The sequence below is a fragment of the Leucoraja erinacea genome, chromosome 1, assembly GCF_028641065.1.
Source record: "Leucoraja erinacea ecotype New England chromosome 1, Leri_hhj_1, whole genome shotgun sequence".
NCBI lineage: Eukaryota > Metazoa > Chordata > Chondrichthyes > Rajiformes > Rajidae > Leucoraja > Leucoraja erinaceus.
The window spans coordinates 20,549,701-20,574,218 of NC_073377.1; the positions used below are offsets into that span (position 1 = coordinate 20,549,701).

The window sequence follows — 24,518 nt, forward strand, 5'->3', positions numbered from 1 at the left end:
CTATTAGTCTATCATTGTACTCGCTAGAATTTAGAAGATTGTGGGGAAATCTTATAGAAACTTACAAAACTCTTAAGGGGTTGGACAGGCTAGATGCAGGAAGATTGTTCCCGATGTTGGGGAAGTCCAGAACAAGGGGTCACAGTTTAAGGATAAGGGGGAAATCTTGTAGGACCGAGATGAGAAAAACATTTTTCACACACAGAGTGGTGAATCTCTGGAACTCTCTGCCACAAAAGGTAGTTGAGGCCAGTTCATTGGCTATATTTAAGAGGGAGTTAGATGTGGCCCTTGTGGCTAAAGGGATCAGGGGGTGTGGAGAGAAGGCAGGTACAGGATACTGAGTTGGATGATCAGCCATGATCATATTGAATGGCGGTGCAGGCTCGAAGGGCGGAATGGCCTACTCCTGCACCTAATTTCTCTGTCTCTATGTTTCTATTGGGTGGTAAAACCTTCAGTTTTCTTGGCCTAGTGGCTGTGATTCCTTCCCCAACCCTATTCACCTTTTTACTATCAGAGACGCAACCAGAATTTAACCCACATCCTCTTCCTCACTTTAAGAAATTTTAGTTGCCATAGCAATTGGACAAATTGAATAGTCACAAGTAATTTTAAGGAGCGTTCATAGAATGGCTCCATATTTAAGGAAGTATGTGCTTGCACTGAAGACAGCACAGAGAAGGCTCACTAGATTGATTCCTGGGATGGAAGGGTGGGTGTAAGAAGAAACATGGAACAGGTTGGGCATATGATCATGCAAAGTTAGGAATAAGAAGAGAACATGGAAAGACACATGACATTCTGAGGGAATTTTACAATGTTGCTGCTAAGAAAATACTTTCCTGGTGGGAGTATCTAGAAATGGAGGGAACAGTTTCAGAATAAGAGGTGGTATATTTCAGGCAGAGATGAGGAGGAATAGTCATGATGCAGCTCCATAGGAATTTGGTTAGCTGCATCTGGAGTATTGCATACAGTTCTGATCACCCCATTACAGGAGGGATATAAAGACTTTGGAAAGGGTGCAGTGTAAGTTTACCAGAATGATGCCTGGATTAGAGAATATTAGCTCCAGCTGAAGGTTGGACATTCTTGGATTGTTTTCTCTGTAATGACGGAGGTTGCAGATAGTCTTGAATGAAGTATATAAAATTATGCAAGGTATAGAGTAGACAGATGAAAAATCACATACTAGATGGAATAGCTTTACAGTGAGAGAGGCAAAGTTTAAAGGATATGTGTAGGGCAATTATTTTTACACTAAAAGTGGTGAGTGCCTGGAACAAGCTGCCTTGGGTGATGGTTTAGGCAGGTACGTTAGTGGCACTTAAGAGACTTTGGATAGGCACTAGACCAAGTGCGGACCCGTTGGGTCCCGTTCTCCCAACGCAATATTTCACCAAACTGCGCATGTGAGGCTTGATGGACCCGCACTGCACAGGCGCGACTGCTGCGTTCAAAGTTGTGCCGTTGACGGCAGAAATTAAGTTAAAGTTAATAACGTGAAGAGAGGGTCCCTGGAGGCGTTTGTAAAATGGAACAAAACTTACCCATAGAGCCGTTGGGTCCCGTTGTGAGGCCAGGCAAGTACAGACGAAAGGGGAGAAAAATGGCGATCTGAAAATCTGCAAAGGCCCTAACTGCGCAGGCGTGGATACCTGGCCCACTGCGCATGCGTGGGGCTGACAGGCCTCCCCCAACCACGCAGGCGTGACCGGCAAGTGGTGGCGGGTTTTAAATGCCCAATAACTTGTAAAATATAACATTAATCTGAACAAAACTTGCTACTACACATCACAGAACAATGGTGAGAAAGGTGGGCCTAAAATTGTAGCACTATCGTGTACAGTTTTTGCAGAGTTTCAAGCACCAACAAACAAACAAACAAGATGTGAGTTTTAGTAGTATATAGATGGATAGATAAGGACAGGCACAAAATGCAGGGATATGAATTATATGCAAAGCAGATAAGTGTTGGTCTTGTCATCATGTTTGGCGCAGACATTGTGAACTGAAAGACTTGTGCTTGTGCTGTACATTTTTGTGCTCCATGAATATCTTCTTTCAGAGTGATGTGAATCATTAGAATTATCTATCCCTGGAAGCCATAGGAGTGGGTGATTGAATACAATCAATGCCGAGATTGACAGATATTTGAACATGGTGTCAAAGAGTGTAGTGAAAGAATGGGAGTGTTTTAAAGCCTAGATTAGATTAGCAATCGGGTTATTGATTGGTGGAGAAGGTCTATGGGTTGACTGACCTACATCTCTGCCTTTTTTATTAATGCAATTCAGCAGCACAGAAGGGATAATGTATGGTGGTGCACTGATATTGTACAATATAAACACTTCCTTCACAAGAAGGAAGGGAGTGACTTCATCATGTTAATGCATTGTTGCAACGCTGTCAGTAAATAATCCTAATTATGTTCTCCTTTATCTTCAGGGTATTCGTTGTTTTACACAGTGGAGAAGAATGCTCCGATTGATGAGTGGATAATGGAGTTAGTCAGTGGTGATAGACTGACCCACCAGATTCTGGATCTCAATTTGGACACTCTCTATTATTTCCGGATCCAAGGAAGAAACGCCAAGGGCCTGGGACCCCTGTCTGATCCGATTCCATTCAAGACACCCAAAGGTTAGGTTCCCATTGCTCACAGTCAAAATGTATAATTCTGGGAAGCTATTGAAGTGATGTGAATGTTGTACTTTGAATTGAAAGAACCCAAGTTAGTGCACTGTATTTAGAATATTCTGAAAGTTCTTCAGACAAAAGATAGACACAAAAAGCTGGAGTAAGTCAGAGGGACAGGCAGCATCTCTGGAGAGAAGGAATGGATGATGTTTCGGGTCGAGACCCTTCTTCAGTCTGAAGATGACCAAGTCTGCCCCGCTGAGTTACTCCAGTTTTTTGTGTCTATTTTCCGTTTTAAACCAGCATCTACAGTTCCTTTCTACACGTTCTTCAGACAATATCTTTCAAAAGCATCTTTCAAAAGCATCTTAAAAACCCAATACAGAGAAGCTTCTAGTTGCTACCGACATAGAATTCCTAAAGAGAAACTCATATTGGAAGGCAATGGAGCTTCCTTTCACCATGATTTGTGACAGAAATAACAACATATTTTGATACTTTCTTTTGCAAAATCACCCAAGCATTCTACTACTCATTTATTGCTCTTTATTTATCATACGCAGGTAGAAATGGCACCATATAAATTGATAAAAGAATTGATTGCTTTTGACTTTTCTGAGCACACGCTTCATCCACTTTTGTATGCATGTGTATGGATAGTTAACTTCAGGATAAGCTAGAGAGGCTGCAGCAAGGATTCAGAGTCTGGCAATGGAGGGGGCAGAGGTTAGACAGGTCAGCATGTGAATATGGTGAGACCATACGCAAACTGGAAGAACAACACCTCATATTCCACTTGGGTAGTTTACACCCAGTGGCACAAACACTGAATTCTCAATTTCAGGCAACCCTAACTTCCCTTCCCATGTACCCAATCCCCTACCAACCACCCAGTCCCCTACCAACTACGCACACTTTTCTTTCTACTCCCCTGTGCCCCATTATACAATTCATTTCCCCTCCTCTATCTTCTACGTTTGCTCGTCCTTCACCTCTCACTACTCTGGGTCTCCATTTCCTCCCCACCCCCACTCGCTTTCACTCACCATCTTCCCCTCCCTCATTCTGACACATCATACATTTCACTTGCCATCTTCTTAGAGTCATAGAGTGAGACAGCGTGGAAACAGCCCCCTATTCCCTACTTCCAGAACTAGGGGGTCACAGTTTAAGGATAAGAGGGAAGTCTTTTAGGTGAGAAAATAATTTTTTACACAGAGTGTGGTGAATCTCTGGAACTCTCTGCCACAGAAGATAGTTGAGGCCAGTTAATTGGCTATATTTAAGAGGGAGTTAGATGCGGCCCTTGTAGCTAAAGGGATCAGGGGGTATGGAGAGAAGGCAGGTACAGGATACTGAGTTGGATGATCAGCCATGATCATATCGAATGGCGGTGCAGGCTCGAAGGGCCGAATGACCTATTCCTGCACCTATTTTCTATGTTTCTATGTTTGCCAGCATGTGTCAGCTACACTAGCCTTCCTGCCTGTGCTTGGTCCATATCCCTCCAAACCTGTCCAATCCGTGTACCTGTCTAACTGTTCCTTAAAAGTTTGGATGGTCCCTGCCCCAACCACCTCCTCAGGCAACTTGTTCCATTCTCCCACCACCCTTTGCTTTTGAGATTCCACCATCTGCACCCTTTTGTCTTCTCCACTAAACATTTTCAGCCACTGTTACTATCTCCATTCATCTTTCCCTCAGCTGATTCATCTGTGAATCAATCTTTCCTCACCTGAATCTGCCTAGCACTTGCTTGCACGTGTTTCATTCCTTCCCCTCACCTCACTACCGCAATCTCCCCTGTACATCATCAGTCTGAAGAAGGGGCACAAAGTGTGGAAATAACTCAGCAGGCCAGGCAGCACCTCTGGAGAACATGGATAGGTGGTGTTTCTGATCTGGACCCTTCTTCAGACCCGATAGGTCACCTATCCATTCTCCAACCTGAAATGTCACCGGTCCCTGTTCTCCATAGATGCTGCCTGGCTCGCTGAGTTACTCCAGCACTTTGGGTCCTTTTCTCTAAACTAGCACCTGCAGTTCCTTGTTTCTACAGTCTGAAGAAAGGTCCTGACCCGAAACATTGTTTGCCCTATTCCCTCCATTTATGCTCCCTGAAGCACTGAGTTCCTCCAGCACTTTATTTTTAATCTTATGGACCGACTTTTAACTACAGTTAATTAGAGCAAGCACCTCATCTCTTACTACTGCAAATATTCTAAGTGAATTTAGTTTGCGATGAAGTTCTCAAAGATGTTGGCATAACATTTTAAACCTGCTCATATCTTCACCTCACCCTATCAAGATATCCTTCATTTCCACATACTCCATTTACCCAGATGCTACATCTGAATATAACATATTCCATTTAAAAGCATTCAAATTAATGCAGAAAAAAGCAAATCTGCAGAATGCATTAGTATCGACATGGGAATTGTTATTTAAAAATAATTTGTTTTGTAGGTTGTTTTTATTTACTTTTGTTTTGTGAACCTCAGGGTTTTATCCAGTAGTCCAGTTATTTTTTTATCCCAGACCTCGTTGTTGCACCCTTTAAATGAGCCAAGAGATATTCATTTTCTGTGACTGACTGCATTTTTTCTCAAGAGTTAAATGGGAGTGCAAATGGAAAATTGCTCCTACTCCCTTCTAGTTAGTTACAAAGTTAAAGTTCTGCCAACTTTTGATTCACCTCAGGTTAGTTCCACATGGAGGCCTTTCCCTGAAGTTGTCACAATCTAATAATGTTGTCTTTTCTTACAGTTGAACACCCTGACAAAATGGCTAATGACCAAGGTACAGTAGTCCCTGTCCATCTGCTTTTCAGATTGACTCAGAACTGTGCAATAAAGAATGAATAATGTTGCTTACCATTGTTTAACACAGATACTTCAATACTATTAATAGAAAGGAAATGCCACTCTTGTGGTAATTAATGAAAAGGTACTGAGCTGAATCTTGGGCTTAATGAATAAGTAGTCTTCTTCAGCAGAACATTGTTCTGTCTTTCCAGTCAGATGCTTCAATGAATTCATTTCATTTCAAAGGATTATTTTACAAAGGATTCAGGTTTATGAATAATCCTTGGATGACTCAGTGCATTCATTAGTCAAATGATGGATTTGAGTTATGGCTGTTATGAAATCAATCCTTATTTCATTTTACTTTATATCTGTAACAAAACATCTTCAATGTAGCATCTTTTAGGTATGAGGAAGTATCCACCATGCATTTAACGGTGTCAGTCATAAACACAATCCTGATTATCTTGAAGATCATAGCAACACGAGGGCGGCGAGGTAGCGCAGCGGTAGAGTCGCTGCCTCACAGCGCCAGAGACCCAGGTTCGATGCAGACTACGGGTGCTGTCTGAACTGAGTTTGTACGTTCTCCCCATGACCTGCGTGGGTTTTCTCCGAGAGCTCAGGTTTCCTCTCACACTCTAAAGACGTACCGGTTTGTAGGCTAATTGGCTTGGTATCATTGTAAATTGTCCCTCGTGTGTGTCGGCTAGTGTTACTGTGTTGGGATCGCAGGTTGGCATGGACTCGGTGGGCCGAAGGTCCTATTTCCGAGCTGCATCTCTAAACTGTATATAATACTCCGGGTGTGGTCTCACCAGGGCCTTGTACAACTGCAGTAGGACCTCTTTGCTCCTAAACTCAAATGCTCTTGCAATGAAGACCAACATGCCATTAGCTTTCTTTACTGCCTGCTGTACCTGCATGCTTACTTTCAATGACTAATGTGCAAGCACACCCAGGTCTCGTTGCACCTCCCCTTCTCCTAATCTGACACCATTCAGATAATAATCTGCCTTCCTGTTCTTGCCACCAAAGTGGATAATCGCACATCTATGCACATTGTACTGCATCTGTCATGCATCTGCTCACTCACCCAATCTATCTAAGTCACCCTGCAGCATCCTCACAGCATCCTCCTCGCAGCTCACACTGCCACCCAGCTTTGTGTCATCCGCAAATTTAGAGATGTTACATTTAATTTGTTTGTCTAAATCGTTAATATATATTGCAACTGGGGTACCAGCACAATCTCTCAACTTTGATATTTGTTTTCAGTTCTGGTCACCGCATGACATAAAGTATGTGAAGGCTTTGGAGAGGGTGCAGAAGAGCCCTGCCACAATGTTAAATGCATCAGAGGGTATTAGCTAAAACGGGAAGTAAAGCAAGCCCAGGTTGTTCTTTCTGGAGTGTCGGAGGCAGAGGGGACACTTAAAATATACAACACAGAACTCGTTCACTCCTGGACTGCACTATCTGCTAGTCTAGGGGTTTACACATCATTATTTCTTTCACTCTCTCTCTTTCTTGCTTTTTCTCTCTTGTTCTACTTTTCTCTTGTTAAATTTAAAATAGAAGATGTACATTAAATGTATTTTGTCATATACCACGGTCTATACTACTGTACATTGCTTCTAATAAAAATTAAAATTAAAAAATATATATATACACAATACAGAATATACCCCATATATATACACAACACAGAACAGTACAGCACAAGAACAGGCCCATCAGCCCAAAATGTCTGTCAAACATGATGGCAAGACTATTTTATCTACTCCCAAAAGTCTCATAAAGGCCACTATCATATCTGCTTCAACTACTATCCCGGGACATTCCACTCACTACCATCTGTGTAAAAAAGTTGCACTGCACATCTTGTACGCACTTCCTCTTTCTTTTTTGACCAAATTTACAACCTCTTTAGTCATTCAAGGCTCCATTATTTCCTGACCTCATCCTTCCTCCTTACTGGAATATCCCAGTTCTGAACTTCAATCAACTGGTCTTTAAATGACTCCCATATGTCGGATGTGGATTTCCAAACTCTGTGTCTCCTTCTTCCTTGACCCTGTCTGAAGAAGGGTCTCGACCCGAAACGTCACCCATTCCTTCTCTCCAGAAATGCTGCCTGTCCCACTCAGTTTCCCCAGCATCTTGTGTCTATCTTTGGTGTTAACCCAATGACAATTGCTTCCCTTCCAGAGTTCCTGCCAAATAAAGTTGTAGTTTGCCGGTTCATTAGCTTCCCGCAAGGTCCAGCTTTCTCCCTTGTCTCAAAACAATCTTAAAATGAAACACTCCAGGGGAGGCCCACGTGGCCATTGGGAGAAGATACAAACTTCAGATGGGTTACTATGGAATTCAGGATCGAACCTTGGTTGAAGTAGCCATGAGGCAGCACTGTGCTACACTATCGTCTTGCCCAATTACATTCTTTCACATCTGACCATCAAAGCCTTTATGTTAGTGATGTTGCAAGTAATGTTTACTGGAGTATCAAGTTGCAACCTAATCCATGCAGTTCTGAGAGCACTTTAGCCACAGCAGTACAGCATGTAGTGCTGCTGCCTTGCATCTCCAGTACTTGTAAAATGCTTCCTCCTCTTCAGGTTTACGCCTGAAGTCTTTCAGGTCTTTCCTCATGTAGGCTCAGCTATTTATCAGACAGCAGATCACAAATTGCATTCACACCTCCCTTCTCTCGCTCCTGCCTTTCTCTCATCTCCCCCCCCCCCCCCCCCCCCCCCCCCCCCCCCCCCCCCCCCCTCCCCCCTTCGGCTGAGGTGTTTGTTCAGTTTGAAGAGAACGTTATAGTTTCAGGAAAAGGGATTGGCCAGTTAAGATTGAAATAAGTCAAGTCAAGTCAAGTCACATTTATTTATACAGCACATTTAAAAAACAACTCTCGTTGGCCAAAGTGCTTTACATTTGTTATAAGAATAGCACAACAAAACAAACTACATACATATATACACGTAACCCTCACTCAGAGGACGTCAGGAAAAGCTTGGGAGTATAGATAAGTCTTTAGTCTTGACTTAAAAGAATCGATGGAGGGGGCAGTTCTGATGGGAAAGGGGATGCTGTTCCACAGTCTAGGGGCTGCAACCGCAAAGGCGCGGTCGCCCCTGAGCTTATGCCTAGACCGTGGGATATTCAGCAACCACAAGTCGGCCGATCTGAGGGGCCTGGGGGGTGGAGTGGGTGGGTGAGAAGACTTTTTAAGTAGGTGGGGGCAAGCCCATTGAGGGCTTTGTAGACATGGAGGAGGATTTTGAAGTTTATACGGAACCGCACAGGGAGCCAGTGGAGAGAGGGGAAGATTCAGAAGATTGTTTCTACATAAAAAGAAGATTAATGACGTTGCCTATTCCAGAGGGCTGAGATTATTCAATCTTAAGGAAATTCACGGCTGGCCATGATAGGTTTTAAGATGGTAATAGATTCATGTTTAAGAAAGGACAATAGGCGCAAGATCATTCATGATTTTATCGAATGACTGAGCTGTGAGCTCTATTCAGAGCTATATTCTATTCATTAAATTGGAAGAGGAGAGAAGGGTTTGTTTGGATGATTAAGTCTATTGGAGTTCCTTGTAGACTGCTTCAGTCAATTTAATTCCCTCACTCTCTCTTTATACCCCCACACACTATTAAGCCTGAAGTTCCTATCTTAATTACCTTTTGAAACCCCTGATTGTTTTGTGCTTCTGTTTATTGAATTCTCATTTTGTGTTTGAAAGGCATTGCCGTGAAGCTGAACAATTTGGTAAATGAACCACAGATAATTTTTGAAGTGGGGAATAGTTAGTGCGGTCTCAGCCTTTTTCACAACTCACAGCAGATTTAGCTCTTTGCAGAGCATGATATGATTCCCCTTTTGTCAGCACAAGTTTTTGTCCATTTGCCAACTCAGCAAACTTTCTAAAATACCAATTGAGACATTGAATGAAGTGATATTTGTCAGAGTTGAAGAGTGGGAGACATGCAAGAGGAAAATAAAGAGAAACCTGCAAAGTGAAAACAAGAATCATTGAAAATACAACACAACAGACCATTAAATCTATTGAATTTTGTTTTTCACTGCAACTATATGGGCGAATTCCACTTCCTTCACTATTCCACTCCCTTTCCTTTCATGGAAGAGAAACTCATAAGAAAAAAAAGAGCTGGCAATAAATAGAGGAAAGCAGATAAGAAAAGAAAAGAAATGTGTATTTGACACAGAGTAAGGGTGACAAATGGGTAAAAAGCACCAAAGTAAATCATTTTGGAAGGATCCTGACCTGAAAGAGTGAGGTCACATGCAAACTGGAGGAACACCACCTCATATTTTGCTTGGGTCTATCACAACCCAACAGTATGAACATTGAAATCAATTTTAGCTCACTTCTAACAATCCCCCCCCCCCCATTTCCCTCCCCCCCTTTCTCCCCCAGGACTTGCACATATTTCTCCCCACCCCCTCCTCCTCCTCCTCCTCCCACATTCCTCCATCTGGCTTCACAATTTGCAACTCTTCAACCTGACTGTCTCACACCTTCTGTATTAATCTCTGGCCATTGTTCCAACTATTTGCCTATCAACCCCCACCCCCTCACCTGTGTCCACCAATTACCTGCCAATCTTTCTTACACCTCTCCTCTCTCCTAGCTGTTTTTACCCCCTGCACCCCCCCCCCCCCCCCCCCCCCCCCATCCCACCTCATTCTGTCTGAAGAAGGGTGCTGTCCCAAAGCATCACCTGCCCATGTTCTCCAGAGATGCTGCCTGACCCGCTGAGTTACTCCAGCACTCCAAAATAGTTTCTGTCTGTTTCCCTCCACTCATACTGCCTGGCTCATTGAATTCCTGTGGATGTGAGCAATTAAGCATGTGTAATGTTGTACATCCATTTATATGGAGACACCTTACATTTTGAGCAAGTGCAGAACTAATATAATCATGTATAAGTATGAATGTATGTAGAAAGAGAAAATAAAAGCTTAAGAAAATCTTTGAGTAGAACAATTCATCAAGCAGTTGATAAGGTCAGGCATGCAGAATGTACACAACAGAACAACTGTCAGAATAATTCTTCTCAATAATTCCTGACACAACTGGGTATGTTGACCATCAAAGTGATTTGGTTGTCATTCAGTAAATGTGCTCAAATCTTGATAATATGAAAATGTCCACCTGATCTAAAGGCATCGGGTGACATTAATTTGGGCAATCGAAAATCACTTCCCTTCCCTTGACACTCTCTCAGCGATAGGAGACTAATATATGAATTAAGAAAGGTCAAATAATGTTTTGTTTAGTTTAGTTTAGTTTAGAGATCCAGTGCGGAAATCCTCATACTTGTGATCCCAGCGATCCTACTTGTGTACGATAGTGCACTCGGGACAAGTTACAATCTTTTAAATCTTACAAAGTCAATTAACCTACAAACCTGTACGTCTTTAGAGTGTAGGAGGAAACCAGAGCATCCAGAGAAAAGCCACGCGGTCACAGGGAGAACGTACAAACTACGTACAGACAGCACCCGTAGTTAGGATCCAACCCAGTCTCTGGTGCTTTAAGGATGCATCTCTACAGCTGTGCCACCGTGTACCATGCTTTGCAGAACAATTTATTGCTGGTTTATGTGAATTAGATTGAAAAGGACCATTTTTACAATTCCACTGGATTTGGTGAATATTGGAAATCCTTTCTAACATTTGGAATATTCTCTCCCATGTACAGTAAGACATCTCACCTTCAACACTCTAGTATTAACTATAATCTAACCCAAGACAGGAGTAAATAGAATCTGAGAGATATTTTGTTAAATTATGAATATACTTCAAGAACATATCTGATGTTTAACACAGAATAATTATTGACCTAGAAATTCAACAGAATTTTGAAAGGTTCAATCGCACTACCAATAATATACAGTGCATAGAGTTGTACAGCTCAGGATGAATTCCTGTACATACAAGCCTTAATACCTTTCCTTACAGTTGACAATTATTCTATCTCTAAACCTATTGCCCAGATTGAAGTCATTTATGTGAAAGGTCTTCAGGATTCATGCTACTTATTTAGATTTGGGCTCGTATCAAAGGTTGAAAGACCAGTGTTGGAATGCTCCTTTAATTGGAATAACTCACATAACATACATAGTTTTGTTTGTTGGCCAGGATCCTGCATCTCCTTTTACTCACCTCCAATTTTTTTGTTGTTGATCAATATGATACTAGAGACTTTCTTGTTACTTGTTGTCATGTTGCCGATAGCTACCTCCATTTGGAAGCTGTGATGTATTTTCTTTGCTCTGCAGGAAGGAGTATACATGGAGAAGGATCATTTTGGCCAGCAGATACCAACTTAATTGACAGGAGCAGCTTAAATGGTGAGTTTGTAAAATCCAACCAAAACAACCTTGCTTTGTATTCTCTCTCTTTATAAAAATGCTGTAGGATTGGTTCCATGAGTTGTGGAAGCCTTCTGTTATTTTTGCTTTCCAGATTGGGACCTAATCAATGAATATTGATAAACTGTTTTGTGATAGAAATTCTCACACAGAGACCAATTCTGTTCCCATTCCATGTTCACATCCAGCAATAGAATAGAAATGATTTATTCCCCACCGGTCCAAGGAATTAAAATATAGCCCAATTTCGGTCACCCTGTTTTGAGTATAGAAGTTCGGAGGTTATGTTGCAATTGTATAAAACGTTGGTGAGACCGTATTTAGAGTGTTGTGTTCAATTCTGAGCACCATGTTATAGGAAAGATGTTGTCAAGCTGGAAAGGATACAGAGATGATTTACGAGGATGTTGCCTGGAGTAGAGGGTCTGAGCTATAGGGAGAGGTTGAGTAGGCTGGGACTCTATTCCCTGGAGCACATGAGGATGAGGGGTGATCATATAAAGGTGTACAAAATCATGAGAGGAGTAGATCGGGTAGATGCACTGAGTCTCTTGCCAAGAGTCGGTGAATCAAGGACCAGAGAACATAGGTTTAAGGTGAAGTTGAAAAGATTTAATAAGAATCTGAGGGGAAACTTTTTCACCCAAAGTGTGGTGGCTGTATGGAACAAGCTGCCAGAGGAGGTGGTTAAGGCAGGGACTATCCCAATGTTTAAGAAACTTAGACAGGTGCATGGATCGGACAGGTTTGTAGGTAATGGATCAAACGCAGGCAGGTGGGACTCGTGAAGCTGGGACATGTTGGCTGGTGTGGGCAAGTTGGGCCGAAGAGCCACTGTGACTATGACTCTATGCACTGGAATGCCTCCGACCCATTTAACCTTTGTGCCAATAGAACAGCGCGATCAGCACACACTGAAATTATATCCATAATTGGGGATTTTAGAATAACGTTTAACATTAAAAACACATTGCCAAACACCAGCTCTGACATTCTATCCTAGTCAACATTTTATTCAATGGCTTTTCATGCTTGGGTATAATTGATGTTATTACATGCTGCAAAGAGCACTTTTGGCCATTTAAGAAATCCTTTAGGTTTTACATTGCAGCTGAATAAATCACCTCTAGACCTTCAGATCAAATTGTAAAGAAAAAAAAATCAATGATGGTAACTGAATTACCATCATTTAGGTTAAAATCGATTTGCGAAAAAGGCACTTTTAAAATTTTGAACTAATATTCCTGAGGACTTATTCTGAAACCACTTTCTGAATGACCTTTGAGAATCTGTTAACACCACTGTGACTGTCAAATTTAACCCAACCTTGCCATGAAAAGCCACAGCATGAAATGTGATCTCTGAGTCCGCACATTGCCCATTTACAGTTATTCAACACTAGTCCCATTTCATTCTCCATAAATTCACTACCTGATACTACGATTCACCTTTATTGAGATCAAATGGCAGTGGCCATTTAACCTACCAGCCCGTGGGTCTTTGGGATGTGGGAGGAAACCAGAAACCCTGAGTGAAGCCTAATGAGACACAGAGAGAAATTGCAAACTCCACACTGTTAGCACTGGAGGTCAGGATTGAACCCAGGTTGCTGGAGTTGTGAAGCAGCAGCTCGAGCACCTGCACTACTCTGCTGCTATGAACCTTTCAATGATTTACTACTCTATACTTTTTCTGCCCTACACAAAGTTTGTAGATGAAACAAACAGCTTGTTTGCAAGTTGCCTCCAGTTCTGCACTCTAATCAAGCATCAGCATCACACTTGCATTCTGGGATGATAATCCATATAAAATGCATGTTAGGATCAGAGAATTATACAGTATCAAAAGAGGCCCTCAAACCCATGTTTCTGTGCCAGCCATCAGGTATCTATCTATATTAAACCATTTTTTTCCCTAACTACTTCTCAAATATTGTGAGAGTAACTGCTTTCAATACACACTTTGGCGGTGCATTCCAAATTTCAATCACCCTGTCAGTGAAAACAAAAACTCACCCTCTGCCTTCTCTTGCCAACCCACTTTCAGAGCTAATATGTAGGAAGGGACTGCAGATGCTGGTTTAGATCGAATATACCAAATTCACCAATTACTCATGTGGGACACAGTCAAATAACATGGAACATATACAGCACAGGGAACAGCTTCTTTAATCCACAATGCTTATGCCGGACATGATGCCATGTTAAACTGAACTCATCTGACTCTACATGATCCATATCCCTCCATTCCCTGCACTTCTATGCGCCAATCTAACAGCCTCTTAAACACCACTATAGTATATACCTTCACCATCACCCATGACAATGCGTTCCCAGCCCCCAATACTCCCTGTATAAAAACACTTTCCCTCCCCCCCCACCCCCATCTCCATTAAACTTTCCCCTTCTCATCTTACAGGTATGTCCTCTATTGTTGGAATTTTCTTCACCCAGGGAAATAGGCTCTCATTTATTGAAGTCCTTGTAGTTCTACCTACACTACCATCAACACAGTTATTTTTCTTTTAGGAAAATCAAAATTATTCAGACAGGATCTCCTTTTTAACAAAAGTATGCTTTTGTTCAATCTCTGCACTTCAAGTAAGGATTTATCCAGACTTTCATGATATTTTTCAATAATTTTCCTACCACTGACGTGAGAATCAGCAAACTGTGATTACTTGACTTATCCTCACAGCCCTTCAAAGGAACCACTTTGGACTTTTGATCCGCTGGCTCCTAACTTGCGTCCTGTAAAAATTTAAAAGCCTCTGTCAGAACCCCAGTAATCTCCTGCCTTGCTGCCCCAATAACCTTAGAACTTGCCAGGACATCGAATACCTAGAATGTTTTCACAAAAGAACTGCAGATGCAGGTTTATATCAAAGACAGACACAAAGTTCTGGAGTAACTCAGTGGGTCAGGCAGCATCTCTGGAGAAAAAGGATGGGTGACATTTAGGTCTGGGACCCTGTCAGTCTGAAGAAGGGTCCTAATTGGAAACGTCACCCATCGTTTATCTCCAGAGATGGAACATATACAGCACAGGGAGCAGCCTCTTTAATCCACTGTGCTTATGCCGAACATGCTTATTGCCTGCTCTTCTTCTTCTTGCAAATGAAACATAAACCAAAGCAATAATTTGATCTCAAGTGGAGCTTCACCCATGCTTCTCTGGGGAGGTCAGACCCTGGCCAGATTGTATCTGGTGAAGAGATGTAGCTGTGTAAGGGAGATGAGGTTGCCTTCCACTCCTGAGACCACTTGGTGGCTATCCAGTGTGTTTTTTACCTGCTGAGTAACTCCAGAACTTTGCATCTTTCTTTTACATCTAATACCTACCATTTATTTGCCAATATAATTTGCAATAATAGTTGCAATATCCACCTCTCTACAATTTCCAACACAACTTCCTTCTCCTTTGTGAATATTGACAAGACGATAGAATATCATTTGTCTCCAGGGGCCAAGTCGCCACCTTGGCCCCCAGTTACCCTCTTTCCCGTAATGTTGTTGAAAATTCTATGTGATTTTCCTTAATCTTGTCCATTGGTGATGTTTTGCTCCCCCTCATCACCTTCCTCATTTCTTTCATAAGAACCCTTGTACTCCCTATACTCCTGCCAAGCTGCTCCTGTTTCCAGTTCTCAAAACCAACCATAAGCTACTTTCTTTTCTTTATCCAACCCTGAATCTTCCATCACTGAATATCCACATGGCTAACATTAAGAACATGTTATATATTTCCTCCTTGCCATTAATTGATTGCAGGATGCCGTGCTATTAAGTGGTTTATTAACCGTCTTCATAAATAATGCATAAATGATCGCATGTCTCCCGTTACTCTATCTCCTTTAAACGTATTATTTCAGTGGCATTTTCTTTCCTCATTCTTTCCAGCAAAATATATCACCACATTTTCCAAGCTGGAAATAATCAAACACTGCTGCAGCCGTTCCAACTTTCATACCTGAACTATATCTGCTGAATAAAGATTTTCTATTCTTCACGAGTTCACATTGCCTCCCTCTCCTAAATAGTGTAAGATCTATCGCCCAGTTGGTCTAGTTTTAAAAGCTCCAATCTCTATTTATTTTCCCTGCAGGAGCATTAGTTCTGGTTCAGTTTCGATGAAGTCTAATCAATCTTTAAAACTAGACAAGCTTGCAAATTGTCCCATTGAATTAAGAATGTATGCCTGTCCTCCTTATACAAAGTCCCCATAATTCTGCAAGGGTAGATCCTCTATCACAAGCATCTCCGATATTTTTGTTGGTCATTCCACTAAGTTGTTGCTCATATAATAACGGGAGTTGTTGCTCATATAATCCTTATCACCTTGAACCCTATGTTCTAGTCATGTATTTAATTACTTCAAATATTGCACTATAGTTCCCCCCCTCCCTCACACCCACATCAATTGTACTATAGCCACCTAATAGCAAGCGGGAGATAGAGGAACAGATTTTTAGATAGATTACCGAAAGATGCCAAAACACCAGGGTTGTCTTAATGGGTGACTTCAACTTCCCCAATATTGACTGGGACTTGCTGAGTGCCAAAGGCTTTGACGAAGCAGAATTTGTGGGTTAATATTCAAGAGTCATTCTTGAAACAGTATGTTGATAATCCAACCGGAGAAGGGAACATTCTGAACCTTATGTTGGGAAATGAGCCTGGGCAGGTGACTGTTGTTTCAGTGGAAGAGCTTGGTTTGGGGAAAGCCCCATCCAAGACCGCAAGAAACTGCAGCAAACGTGGATTCAGCCCAGACCATCACACAAACCAACCTCTCTTCCATTGACTCCATTTATACCTCTCGCTGCTTCGGCAAGGCCTGCAGCATAATCAAGGACGAGTCACACCCTGGCCACTCTCTCTTCTCCCCTCTCCCATTGGGCAAAAGGTATAGAAGGTTGAAAATGCTGACCTCCAGATTCAGGGACAGTTTCTTCCCAGCTGTTATCAGGCAACTGAATCATCCTACCACAACCAGAGTCCTGAGGTACTACCGGACAATCTTTAATTGGACTTTACTGGATTTTCTTTGGCTTAAACACTATTCCCTTACCATGTATCTACACACTGTGAATGGCTCGATTGTATTAATGTATTGTCTTTCCGCTGGCAAAAGCTTTTCATAGCACATCGATACACGTGACAATAAACTAAACTAACCAAAACTAAGAACATTTGGTGATAGTAATCACAAGTGTTCAGGCAGGAAAGCACTAAATTTGGAGTAAGTCTAACTACAACTTTGTTGGATAGGAGCTCGGGTGGCTATACTGGGACCAATTATGGTTGGGTAAGTCTTCAGCTGACCTGTGAGATGCTTGCTTTCAATGCTGTGGGGGCATTGAATATAAGAGTTAGGAAGTCAGGATGCAGCTCTATAGGGCTTTGGTTGGGCCACACTTGGAGTATTGCATGTGGTACTGCTCATCCCATTACAGGAAGGCTTTGGAAAACATGCAGAGGAGGTTTACCAGAATTATGCCTTGATTAGGGGGTATTAACTACAGGGAGTGGTTTGACAGACTTAGTTTGTTGTCTCTGGAACGCCAGAGATTGTGGGAGTATGTTGATAAAAGGATATAAAATTATGGGAGGCATAAATAGGGTGGATAGACAGAACCTTTTTCGCAGGATGGAAAAGTCAAATACCAGAGGGACCAGTTTTAAGATGAGAGGGGCAAAGTGGAATGGAGATGTGCGGGGTCACTTCATGGTGGGTGTCTAGAACGCATTGCTGGGAGTGGTAGCCGAGGCAGATATGACAGTGGCATTTAATAGACTTTTGGAAAGGCAGATGGGTATGCAGGGAAGGGAGGAATATGGATTATGGGTGGTAGATAAGACTTGGCCTGGGCATCATGTTCAGCACATGTATTGTGGGCCAAAGTGCCTGTTCTTGTGTTGTAATAGCCTATGTTCTATGTACTTGTGGTACGGTCCAATTTCTATCTTTGAAACCAATCTTCAGATGCTTCCAATACACCACCAATTCAAACCACAACAAAGAGACATTATAGAGAAACTTTAGTGGAGCAAAAACTAGCAGGGTGCTTCATAGGAGCACTATCATGTGCTCTATCACTTATCACACCGGCATCATTGAGAAGAATTTGGGATATAGGATCACAATATTGAGTAATGTATAAGGAATAAAGTATGAAAGAGCGGGATAGATAAAGATGCTTAGAGATTGGAATTTCAGAGCTTAACGTTTTAGCAGTGGAAGGTATCGCTGCCATTCTGGAAGATTAAAATAAGATTGCACACAACACTCAAAATGTGGCCAAACCAAAGATCCATAAAGTTGCAACGTGATTTCCTGACCATTATACTCGATGCCCTGGCCAATTAAGGCAATAATACCTTACCCCTTCTTTGCAACAACTTTCTAAGTTAGAACCTAAGGTGAATGAAAATTTTTGAAATAATAAAGACTATCGTCTGCAAACTCCAATTTCCCCAATACAGCGTAAAGCGATATTTCACATTTGTTCCACAGCATTCTCCCCTGATCTGTTACTTGCTTAGAGCTGGCTTTTCTTTCACACCCCCAACTTCAAAAGAACATGTTGGCATGACAGCTAGAAAATAAGTCATTAATATTAAGTAATGATTGATTTTTGTTTACAGTTCATTATAAAAGCACAATTGGAGTTTGATTGGAAGTGTAAAAGCTTTAGCTGTTTCACAGTTTTAAAGTGATAATCTGGATTTGTTGTTATGCCAACTAAATATGACTTTTATTCCTTCTGGATTTAATGTTTTATGTCAAGTCTCTTAATATAAATTTTGCACTTGAATAGTACTCAGAGGTTCAGACCTCACTTGCCTTTCACTTCCAGTGCATGGATTTTAATCCAGCAAACTGACGGAATTAAGCTCCTGTCTCTCTGTTATTTTCGAGAGTCTCAAGTGAAATGGGAACTAGTAGTGGGCAGAAGTCCAGAATGTAAAAATGCCCATTATTCTTTACTAATGTGGTAGCCTCAGTCAAGAATGAATTGTATCAAAGAATAAACTACCATACAAGTTAATTCAGGCATGCTCCACTGACGATGCCTAATTTTACTTAGTTGCCAATTCAATATGCTTCATGTGGTAACTGTTCATTTTCCAACTGTTAGAAGACTATGTCCGTTCCATCAGTTATCTCTCTACTCTTACCAAGAGATTAGAATTAGTAATCAGCTGCAATCCTTTAGCACAGTTTTAGCATGTTTGGGAGAAAGTGTATGCAATTTGATAGTGCCTCTTTGGAACAAGAATTAATCATTTCAGTTGTTTCCTTTGCGCAATCTTAGGTTTGGAACTGTCTGACCAAAACTATTTTGAGGTAAATGACAAGTCCCCAATGTGCTGATTATTTTCATCCCCACGAGCTGCTCTTGAATGTACTTATTCATATCTTATTCCCACATCATCTCCGAGTCCTTGGCTCTTAGAGCAGTGATAGTTACAAATTGCACATTCCAGATGTGTACAAATTGCACATTCCATTTATTGAAAATCTTTTCATTTCAAGATAGTAATATGACAATTACTCGTGCTGTGACCATTTGAAATTAAGGATCTGGAATTTACATTTTTAAAATGGCATTAAAAACAAGTAAAATAGGATGTTTTTAGTGTGGTGTTGTGAATTTTACTAACAGGTTTAAGAAAGGCAAAAATGCCAGGAGCAGGATTAGATTGTGTGACAGATAGAATATATGCAGGATAAAATGATAAATGAATGGCATAATAGGGATATAGCATGATAAATATGTGGGATGGAAGATAAATGAAATTATAGATGTAGCATAGTAGCTAATAATGACAGCAAGGTCCACAGCTGTAATGTAAACTCTTGAGGTTCCATAATTGCATTTTCATTTATTTTATTATTCTGTGTTTTATTTTGACTGGTTACAAAGATGAAATCCCATCATATTCTCAAAGTATGCCCTGTCATAAGCTTCTCCAGGACTGCATGGATATATGTAAAATTCAAGGCTGATATTTAAATTCACATGGGCAATATCTTCAGAAACATTGATAATCTATGTCAAAACATTCTTCACAATAATCATCAGAAGGATTTGATATGGCCGTGTTTCTGGCACAAATTTCCTATGGCAGGAATGCAGATTGGGAATTTGATTTGTAGCCCCGTGCAATTGTTAGAAACAGTATATAGAAAATAAAGCAACATATGCTGACTTATACACCCACATTTCGGATACCTTTATTGGATCGTGCAATTGTTCGAATGTAAGAATTATACTCGTAAAATATCCTTGATATATAAGATATCAGCAAATATCAACATATGCTGATGTTTACCCTCAACAGTAAACATCCTCATAGGAAATTATTTTTGAAGTGTAGTCACTGTTGTAACATAGGGGATGAGGAATCCCATGTGTGCATTTTGTACACAAATTGCAGGTTTATTGGCCTCTGAAATTGCCCCTAGTGCGTGTCTGGAGTAGATGAGAAAATGGGATAACATAGAACTAGTATGATGAATGGTCAGCGTTGACTCAGTGGCTGAAGGGCCTGTTTTCATGCTGTATCTCTAAACTAAACTAAACACACAGCCCCCAAGTTCCAACAGATTTGAAGGAAACTGCTGAATAATCTTTCCTAATGTTGGTTAACCTATAAATGTTTGACCAGTGCAGGACAACCTACTGCGAGAACATACAACTTAGTTCAGTTCAGTTTAGTTTAGAGAAACCGCAAAGAAACTAGTCCACTAGTACAGTAGTTCTATGTCATTCCAGTTTCACATCCTGCATACTCGGGGCAAGTTACAGCAGCCAATTAACCTAATGCCCCTGTCCCACTTAGGAAACCTGAACGGAAACCTCTGGAGACTTTGCGCCCCACCCAAGGTTTCCGTGCGGTTCCCGGAGGTTCCCGGAGGTTCCCGGAGGTTTTTGTCAGTCCCTTCCTTCTTCCACTACCTGCAACCTCCGGCAACCACCTGCAACCTCCGGGAACTGCACGGAAACCTTGGGTGGGAAGCAAAGTCTCCAGAGGTTTCCGTTCAGGTTTCCAAAATGGGGCAGGGGCATTAGGCAGCAACTCTACCACGGCACCACTGTGCTGCCCTGTGTCATCTCTGGAATGTGATTTGAAACTTGGCCAGCGGTAAAAGTAAATACCATTGCACTGAACCTGATGCATTTCCCTTCAATTGTGAAACTGCTAAATTATTAAAAAGGCAGCATAGTAATGCAGCAATAGAGCTGCTGCCCCACAGCACCAAAGATCCTGGTTTGATCCTGACTACGAGTGCTGTCTGTGCAGAGTCTGCAAGTTCTTCCTGGGGAACCAGGGTTTTCTCTGGTTCTCTCCCATATTCCAAAGGCATGCAGGTATGTAGGTTAATTGGCTTCTGTTAATTGTCCCTAGTGTGTAGGATGAAAAGGTGGGATAATATAGAACTAGTGTGCGGGTGATCACAGCATGGACTTGATGGGCCAAAGGGCTTGTTTCCATGCTGTATCTCTAAAGTCAACTATCTCTCAACTAAACTTTTAAGCTATACTGTTTTGTGGTTTCCATTCAACTAAACTAAACAAAACTACTGCAGATAGACACAAAATGCCAGAGTAACTCAGTGGGACAGGGAGCATCTCTGGAGGTCTGGACATTACTCATTCCTTCTCTCCAGAGATGCTGCCTGTCCCGCTGAGTTATTTCAGCTCATTTTTTTGTCCTTCTTCAGTTTAAATCAGCATCTGCAGTTCATTCCTAAACTAAACATTTTCTGGAACATTCTGATAGATGGATAGAAGCTAGTTTTTCTCGACATATTAAGGCAGGATTTCCAGGTAAATGACACCCAGATGTATGTGCATTTTGAGAAGTATTACATTACCCACCTAATTGTACAGTGCCCAGGACTCCTCTGCCTGTCTCATCCATTTATCAAACTCCATCTGAGAACAATTCTCTATCCACGTAACCAGGCCAGGTTCTCCAAAGTGGGTGTCCTCCAGGCGTGCTTTTGCATCTACATCTTGCAATGTGAAAAACTGAGTTTTAGGCACCAAGAATTCACAATTATCGCTTCATAATGTTTGAGCATTTTTAAGTTCACCTCATTGAGGTCTGCCCTTGTTTTCTTTTTCATTTGATGGATCTTCTAGCACTGGTATAAATCAGCTTAAAAGTTGAAAAGTTTCTCCATTGTTGCAGACCCAAACCATGCTGTACCTGATGTGTTGTACATGAATGGTGTGTAGCTGAGTTAAAACCTGAAATGGTTCTGGGATTTGCTGGATTGTTTAAGCAGATTTACATCAATTTAAAGTTCCTGTCAGGTCAGGAGATTCTAGGTCCTTTCTTGACCATTAAAAAAGTGTTAGAATGGGTGATACTGAGAAGCGATAAAAGTGGTTGCAACCATATCAATAAACTCCAGGCCACAATGACCACCAGAAGAGCATCAAAGCTGGATCCAGATTAAAGATGACTCAGTCTGGAAAGAGTCTCGATCCAAAACGTCACCGATTCCTTCTCTCCAGATATGCTGCCTGTCTCGTTGAGTTCCTCTACTATTTTGTGCCTATCTTCGGTGCAAACCAGCATCTGCAGTTCCTTCCTACACATAAAGATGACCATGCAGAGACTGCATAAATGGGTTCCTTTGATCTGGGTGTTCCAGTATTATTACACAATGTATCGCTGCGGAATATAAAACAGTTAATGGGTAAGAATCTGCAGTATACCCTTATGGAATTCAAATGTGTTCCATTGCTGAAATATTGGCTTGATCAGCAGTAACCTGTGAAGGACACATTTTCTTTTGGATGTTTGCAGATTCAATTCTATCTCTTTAGTTCAAGCAGAGACTCACTTAGCAAATCTTGTCCCAGACCTTGCTGGGATGAGTTGGTTCCAGTGGATAATCTACGTGATGGGAAAATAAACCTTAATTTCCTCCAGTGCAATGGAGAAACAAAAACATCCAATTTTATGATACTAATTATATTGAAAATTGTCTTGCAGATGCACATTGACTGTGTTTTGCCTAATTGAATCATGTGTACTTATAAACACATTTAAAATGATATGAATATAGGGGAATAACAGGGTATGTAGATTTAACATGAACAGGATCATCAAGCCTAGATGGGAAACAGGATGAACATATACAGTAAATACAATTTAAGACCAAATACTTTCCTCAGTTATGTTTATTGAAAGAGCAAAGGAAACGATATGACCCTTCCTGGTGTGACAATGCTTTCAATAACAGGCTTATTTTGCTCGGTTACAGCACGGTTGTTAAGATTTTGAAAGCACAGAGCACTGCAGCAGTGATGAGATGAGGGAAGATATTCAGTGGGCAGTGTCAGGATGGCTGAAGGCTTTATCACGGATAGTGCTCAAATCTGGAGATGCAGAACAAAAATGAGTATCAGACTATTGCAGGCTAAAGGGTAGTGTGTAGGACTGGACGCGAGGAAGTGATATAACTGGGTGATTTCAAAAAATGATGATATCATATGCCAAGTGACTGAAGCAAAAGGTAGGCAGACTAGTCCACAATTGGATGTGCCTGAAGGAAGTGTTCATGATTTGGTGATTATTTGTGTTGAAACTCTATGAAGAAGCCAGACCTGTGGTTATGAAAGTAATAAACAAGCATTTCACCAGTTGTTGAAGTTTAGTAATATCAGGGGAAGGGAATATTTGGCGATGAACAGTGAATTTAGCTGCAATTAAGGCAGTACAATTGAGACACCCCAAACAGAGGAAACATTATCTGTGCATATTCTTGTCAAACCCCATAACAATTTATTTATGTTCAAATTGAATCACCTTGGTGTTCTGAATTCAAGAGAGGTTTGGGTCAGCCTAATTATAGGATTAATTAGCTGGCCCATCACAAGAATATACCACATAGTTATCCCCAATCGCATTAGATCTATTTTGAACAATATATTGTGCTATGCCCTATTAAAGTCCTTCTGAAAATCAAATATACCACATCTAATCTACTAGTTTACAAAAATCTCCGTTTCTTTCAGTGTCTCATTCACACGCCATCTGCTCTTGTGCACAATGTCTGTGAAGTTTATTGTGTCATCTGTGAAGACAGACACAAAATTCCATTTTTGTTTATTCCCCCATTTAATTTCTCCTAATTCAGTCTAAAAGGGACCAGTGGATTTCTGCTACTTTCCTTTTTTGCAAATCTATCAAAGCTTTTATAGCATATATTTGTGGTTCCTGCGACATCACCCTCGTATCCTGCCTCCCCTTTCCTTGCCAATGGCTTTGTCCATTTTTTCTGAATTCTGAAGGTTTTGCAATCCTCAAGTTTAGTACTCTTAATCCTATTTGACAACATTACATGCTATTTATCTTGATCTAACACTATCCTTAAATTCTCTTGTTCACCAAGATTGGACATTTTGCCATCAGAATTTTGTCACTTGAGGGAATATTTATTTGGTGTGAGTATTAATTTCTTAAAATTTTAGGCATTGCTTGTTGGCTGTAACACCTTTTTAAATATATATATTTTTCCAATCTACCATTCACGCCACTATAGTATGATCACTCTTCCCCCAAAGACTCCTTAACTATATGGCTGCGAATTGGCACTTTATTGGTTTTTCAGCATTACCAAACAAAAAAACACATTG

General features: G+C 41.1%; 1 protein-coding gene across 1 annotated transcript in view; it reads left to right on the top strand.

Moving 5' to 3' along the window:
• dcc (DCC netrin 1 receptor) overlaps positions 1-24,518 on the top strand; it is a 1,174,821-nt gene that overhangs the window by 1,075,663 nt on the left and 74,640 nt on the right. The window contains 3 exon segments of the mRNA XM_055661435.1: positions 2,452-2,646; positions 5,410-5,442; positions 11,762-11,833. Coding sequence (XP_055517410.1) covers positions 2,452-2,646; positions 5,410-5,442; positions 11,762-11,833 — 300 coding nt within the window.